General features: G+C 38.7%; 1 protein-coding gene across 1 annotated transcript in view; it reads left to right on the top strand.

Annotated features, from left to right (window-relative positions):
* Window positions 1–6,915, top strand: part of pebp4 (phosphatidylethanolamine binding protein 4) — a 37,770-nt gene that overhangs the window by 20,732 nt on the left and 10,123 nt on the right. The window contains exons 3-4 of the mRNA XM_014023857.1: window positions 4,078–4,123; window positions 4,681–4,791. Of these exons, the coding sequence (XP_013879311.1) occupies window positions 4,078–4,123; window positions 4,681–4,791 (157 nt within the window). The remainder of the gene's footprint in view (window positions 1–4,077; window positions 4,124–4,680; window positions 4,792–6,915) is intronic.

Genomic DNA, 6,915 nt, shown 5'->3' with positions numbered 1-6,915 from the left:
TATATATATATATATATATATGCTATAGAAAAATAATGCTCGAACCTCATGAGATCATCTAAATGTTGAGGACATTTATTTTATACTGGCTGTCTTTATTCAGAAGGACTATTTTTAGTTAGTTTTATTTTAAGTAATTTTTTCATATTTTTAACTGCTAGTTTTGCAAAATCATTTTTATATTTATACGGTTTTACTCATTAAATAAATTGAGCACAAAGCAAAGATACCTGGTTGGGCCACCAAATTTTGAGAGGTGGGGTGGGTTTCATAGACCCTCCTGGCCACCCTCACTTGTTGCACCCCTGCTGATTGACAGGTGCTGTTCCACAGAGGAATAACAAGCTGGAGCCACAGCACCGCACCTCTCTGTTGGATCTGAGAGACAAACATGAAGTTACTTTATATGTGGTCCATAAAGTTCACTGTCCTTTTGGAGAAATCTACAACAATGTAAGCACCACGTATAAACACCTCCACTGCTGGCGAGGGTGCGCGCACGCCCTGTACAAGTACCCAAAGCTTGTCTATGATAACCCAGCCTTTATAGAGGCACTGAGGCATCCCAAAACAAGCGCTTGCTGTGGTGACCACGGGGCTGAGTGCAGCAGCATGGGCCGAACCACCCGCAGCCCATCGGCCCACCGGAAAAACTCCTGGTAGACTTGTATGCTAGTCTACCCCTGTTAACAGCTGACATTTATTATGAACATTCCCAAAAAGCTGACCTATAGAGTCCGAATGTAGAGAAACCACAGATGTTTCCAGCCTGGCAATGTCAAGCCACAATGGTAGACTGGTAGATTCACATTAAAATAAAATACAAACTGAATATGAGAAAAAATGTTTTTGCTGTAATAGACACACACGAAGAAGGATGTGCTGACCCATAGCAACACTGTCTGCTTCGGTCTGAGAATAAAGTTATATTATTTGGAATTATAATCTTCACAGGGTTAAGATTATTTAAACTGCAAATGAGCAGTTTAAAAATCAGCAGCTTGTGGTTTTAAAGTAGACAGTTCAGCTGAAGTAAGATGTGAATAAGAAAATATTGAATGAGTGTTTGATGCTTTACAAATGACCAAAGCATTACTGTTTATTTACATTATTTCACTTCAAATGCAGCTATCAGTTTATTTAAAGTATTTTTTGATTTTTAAACTCTGTTCTACAATTAGGTTAAGTTCCCAACTCTACAGTGTTTTATTATGTAAAAAAAACTGTTGTTATAATAATTCCTGCCTAACAGAGGAAACCTGATTTGGCAACATTGATCTAATTTTGGACTAACGTGTAAATAAGGTCCTGTCATGTAGAATTGGTTTCAGTTTTTGAAAATTAATACCAAAGTGTTTTGAAAAACTCCTTACTTGTTTGTAAAACATGGTTCTGCATTACAGTGTGAAGCATTATTATTGTTGCTCATTATAGCTGATTTCACACAAATACATAATATCTGAATGCTCCAAAAATATATGAAAAATAAAATCTGATTATGTTTTGATAAATCTAGTAACTCTCAAGTTTATTCTCATAGAACATTTTATTATAGTATTTTTCTGTGTATCTGAGACCACAGTAGCTCAGTGGTCAGTGACGTGGTCCTGTCATCCTGAGGCCGCGTGTTTGAGCCCAGGTTGTGTCAAGAACGGAATCCTGCATAAAACAACCTTTCATGTGAATTTGCTCACTGTTGCAACTAACATTTTGCAATTGAAAAATAGCTGTATCAAGTCAAGAGAATTTTTTTTTTATAATTTTGTTTTAATTTGGTTCATGTTCTGAAACGTTTTCTCTTTTTTTTGTTAGATTGGTAAATGTTTGCTGCACAAACATCTCGTAAGTGTCCAATTCTGTGAGGAAAATAATTCTCCTCAAGTTAATCTTGGATTATTTATTCACCAATTACCCAAGAGTAACTTGAATTTAATTGGTTGTTTTATTGCAATTGTTGGATCCTGATGAAACAAATGATCATACTGGGTGGGTGGAGTTCATTAAAACCACTCAATTGGTTTTTTGTTGAATTTAATGAGGCCTATTTGTGTCATTATTTAATTTTAATTTAATCAAAGCTTTAATCTTTTCAAGTGCGTTAATAATCAAAGAAAAAAGCAACGATGAAAAAATGCTTTACAAGTTTTTTGTGAAATCCAAATTTTGTCCACTGAGAAGATAAGTGAACAAAGTTAGTTGATGTCAATCAGATATTTGACAGAACTTTCTAAACACTGCGTCACACCTACACTGGTCCCACAGGACATCCACCCACCTCAGGACCAGTCTGTAGATTAGTGTGAGTCCATCTGTCCCCCATGAGCACAAGAAGTCATTAATGCTGCCCTGTCCTGTGAAAAGTACATCATCCCTGCCCTGCTATTTAAAACTCCCAGCACACAACCTTCTTTTTAATTATTTTCTATGCCTTGTTGTAATTAGAATCAGTAATTACATGTTATACTGCTCACCGTAGTCTTGTGCTTCTTATTTGGCAGAATTTTAATGCTGTATTCATTTGTTGTTGTTTAAACTTTATGTTCTATACTGAAATTAAGAGGGCACGGGGTGCCAAGGAAAACGAGCGAGAAGCGAGCATTAAGCTGTGGGAAAATGCTGCCCGCTCAAATGTTGACTACCTGTTGCTATGGCGATGCGTTTGGATCCTGCGGGCTGCAGGACTCTTGCTATTTCTAAATAAAGCAATTTTTCACACTGATCTGCGGATGAAGATACTCACAGATGAAGCTAATCCTCTGAATTGTATCAGTCAGTGTAGACACTTAATACTTTCTGCTAACCATCAGCAGTTAGATTATAGACAAGATGATGCACAATAAGGAACATATGCTTCACTCTGTCAGAAAGCCTTAGAAATCCTCATTCTCAGTTCTACCATATGGGTTTATGGCAGCGGAGTTTTTAAAAACACGAACGAGTGCTTCTTTATTTAGCCTGATGCAAACAGTTGCATGTGTCATGACAGGTTATATTAGAAGTTTAAAAAAACAGACAGCCTGTTGGACTTTTATCTGTAGTACATTTGGCAAAAACACAAGATAAATATTTTCAATTTTCTTTTCAGCAATCTGTATAAGTAAATGCATTGACTGAGTAACTAAAACAATGAATAAAGCATCTTTATAGCAGTAGGTTGTGTTGCTTATTTTTAAAACAACTATTTAAATATCAGAAATGCTCTACAAAATATGCAGAATTTGCATTGTTGCAATTTTTAGTCCAAACTCTGCCGATCTACACCTTGTATTTTTTTTCTCTCACTCCCTAAATAATTCTTTATCCTGCATGTCTTTTGTTTTAGTTTGCTGTCTAATAACACAGTACCTTTGTCACCCTGTGGGGGGCGCCTGTGTGCAGAGAAACAAAAGGGACACAAATAGGTGCTGAGAGACCACATACTCCTTGTTTGCGATGGGGGGACTTCCAGTCTTACTTCAAGTGGGTTTTGGACCATTTCACAGACAACATATTTAGTCCTCTTTTCCTCCCACTCAGGGATGCAGCCATCTTGTTGTAAATAACCAAGTTTATTAAAGACACATGCCTGTGTGTAATTTGCAGCGTGTGAAGCGCCTGACTGTGTGCTTACTGAGGATGAGGGAATTCAACATTAGAATTATACAATCAAAAAAAAAAGATTATGAAAAATACCTGCGCTTCATATCCAGTGACATGATGTCTGTTCCTAAGCAACAGGAAGTTAATATACAATTAATAATATGGGAAATTGGAAAACATCTTGGTGGTTTAATTTGCCTGGGAACTAACTTGTGTCTGGGACTTTTTTTTGTTATATTCTTTGACTTTATTAATTTATAAAATATATATATACAGTATCTTCTGTTTGTTTAACTTTGACTTGTTTTAACCATCAATTAATATGTGAGCTTGCAGTGGAGCATCTTGTAAGGTTGGTTTTTCAAATCATTTGCAACAAAACACTCTCCCCTCTCCATCATCATTTAAATGTCAGATTTTGTTGTTGTTTTTTTTGCTTATTTCTTTCCTTTTTTTTCTACATATTTTGTCTGACTACCTCTGAATCTCCATTAACAGGATCATGCACTCAAGAAGGGAAAAATTCAAGGAAAAACTCTCACTGGTAAGGAGACACTGGTTTTCATTGCAACATTCCAACACAGTTACTGTATTTATTATATCTATAAGATATCAAAACTGAGTGTACTATAATACATTTTATATTTCTGCAAGTGTTTCCTGATTGCTGCTCTCAATTTCAGGTCGTATGTGAAAATAAGTCCTCATATTTAGTTTCAGTTTTACTACTAAAAATTAAAATAAGGTCATTTAATTACCATTTAACAGTAATTTACCTTTAATTGATCTTTCCAATAATTTTCTTTAGCATGTATTGTCTACTCGTGTGTAACATGTGATAAATACACCACTTACATGCACACATGATCACACTTTGAACGATTATTTAAAGATATATTTTATACAAATATATTAAACTGCTCAAATCAGTGACAGGATTCATGCTTGTAGTTTTTGAGTGTATAGATGCTGTCACCGGTTAAGGCTTTTATGGATTAATCTTTAACGATACACAAAATTCTTATATTTGCGAGAAAGGTGTATTCCTCTCTGGTTCACCTCTGCCAGCTCTTCTGATGGTGCTTCTTTGTTTTTCTGCAGATTACTATCCACCGACACCGCCTCCAAACACCGGTTTCCACCGCTACCAGTTCATGTTGTTTAAGCAGCCTCCCGGCACGGTGTCACTCACTGATCAGGAGCGATCTCGTGGTAAATCACTCCACTCATCCCGCATCTTCAGTTTGCAACGCTTTTTATCCTCCGCTTCATCGTCCAAATTATGTCGTCCAAGCAAACGCAACTGCCAACATTTTGTTGTCATCTCACCAATAAGATAACAACAAGGCATTTAAACAGTATTTTATCTTTTTTTTAATCACACTGTTTTTTTTTTATTCAAAGAACGTTCATAGCAAAGGTTTTAAATATAATTTTGATATTTCTAAGGTTTTATCACATTTGAAGCTGTTTGTGGTTGAGATTTATTTTTTTTTTTGTCCAAGTGATAGAACCTCAGAAGGAAGATGTTAATGAGTGTTAATGAGTGAGTCTGCAGTCTGTAAAGGTCAAGTATTTCCTGCTCCCATGCACACCTGCACAGGACCGTGTGTTTTGAACCTCCGTCAAAACCTGAACTCCCCAGTCAGCCCTGTCAGTGAGCATGAACAGACAGTTCAGTCCGAACACTAATTACTGTTGATGTCATTACCATATCTTTGTTTTGAGTCTCTCAAGTGTCTGCCCTTTTTTTTTTTTTTGTCTTGCAGAGTTTTTCTTTTGTTTACACATTTCTTTCCCATTGTCTGAAGTCTGTGGGAAGGTGAGAAACGGCACTTAGACGCGGCACCTTACAGGAGGCGTGTCTCTCTGTCGGTTCTACTCGGGGTCACAGCCGGTGATTTGAGGGAAGATTGGGGCGGTTTGAGACTTCAAGCACGGCGGCGGTGCTGCCAGTCTCCACTGTTTGAAGTTTTGACAGCTTTGTCAGCAAACAATCCAGTCGCATTAGGCTGAAGTCTGTTTGATGGCAAAAGTTTTGGGAAAAGAAACGTCAAACGAGATGTTTATTTATTTATTTATTTATTTTGTATCCCACTCACATTTAGAAAGACTAAGGTGAACCTTCGTCTGTGTTTGGGTATTTGCTGCTGTAATCATAGGCACATATTGGAGCATTTTCTGCCTCCAGTACAATATCATCTACTGGAAATAAAGCCACTGAATTGAGTGGGTCCACCCATCCTAAACCTAATGGATGAGTTTAAGCCCCGCTGTAGCATTTCCTTTCTCCTGCAAACTGTTCGCTCTGCTCAAAGGAAATTAAATTAAGAAATTCACTCTCAGATAATCAAATGTTTCACTTGATGGGTAAGTGAAGAGAAAAACTGGCCTTGCGAAGAGCGTGATGGAAATATGTGCTGTGTAAATAGTTGAGAATACAAATCTAGTGATGGCTGAGCAACCAAAAGTCTATTAGATCTGACAGTTTTATTTTATATTCAGCGCCGTACCTGCTGTGTTGTCGTTGACCTTCACAGGGCCCGGGCACTGCACGAGATATGCAGACTCGGAGGGAATCCCATGCCTCCCCACCTCCTCCGTTAAGTATGTTCACTTATTAGCATCTGTCCTCCCTCCATGTGGTGTGACACAGAGAGGATTTTTCATAGCTGATGACATTAATTGACGTGATTTGCAAAGGGAGAGCATTTAGTCGTGGGTGGAGGGCTCCTAATGATCGTTTTCCACTTCCAGCAGTGGAGCCGTTGACTCAATTTCATTTCAGATCTGTTGTCTTTTTTTTTTCTTTTCATCTCTGACCATCACTTAAGTAATAAGCAGTGGCCAGAGGGGCTGAACAATTAGACGGTGGAGCGGAGCTGTTGTAAGGAACCGTGGGAGTCTGCCGTGCCTCCTGGGTTAGGGTTATGAATGTGGGTCAGTGAACTGATGGAGACAGCTGGTTTGTTACATAAGGATCTACAGGGGGGCTGAGCTCTTGGCACTGGGCACAGGGGCGTTATCGGAGGGAATCCCCGTTGCTCTGGCTCAGGAAGGCTGTCCCTGACTGGAGGCTGCCCCCCGTGCCAGGGTGGGGTGTGTGCTCAGACCCTCATGATACTTGTCAGCCACTTGGCAAGCCTTTAATATGTCCTGCTACTGTTTGGTGCCGACAAGTCAGTTTGTCAAGGGAAACAGTGTTACAATGCTGGGAGGGAAGCCCCCAGGCCCTGAGAGAGGCTGTCTAGTGTTGTTTCAGTTTATGCGATACACTACACTACACACACACACACACACACACACACACACACACACACACACACACACACACAC

The sequence above is a fragment of the Austrofundulus limnaeus genome, unplaced genomic scaffold (assembly GCF_001266775.1).
Source record: "Austrofundulus limnaeus strain Quisiro unplaced genomic scaffold, Austrofundulus_limnaeus-1.0 Scaffold393, whole genome shotgun sequence".
NCBI classification, from domain to species: Eukaryota; Metazoa; Chordata; class Actinopteri; order Cyprinodontiformes; family Rivulidae; genus Austrofundulus; species Austrofundulus limnaeus.
The sequence above is the reverse complement of the archived record's forward strand: the minus strand, read 5'-3'. Positions and strand labels throughout refer to the sequence as shown.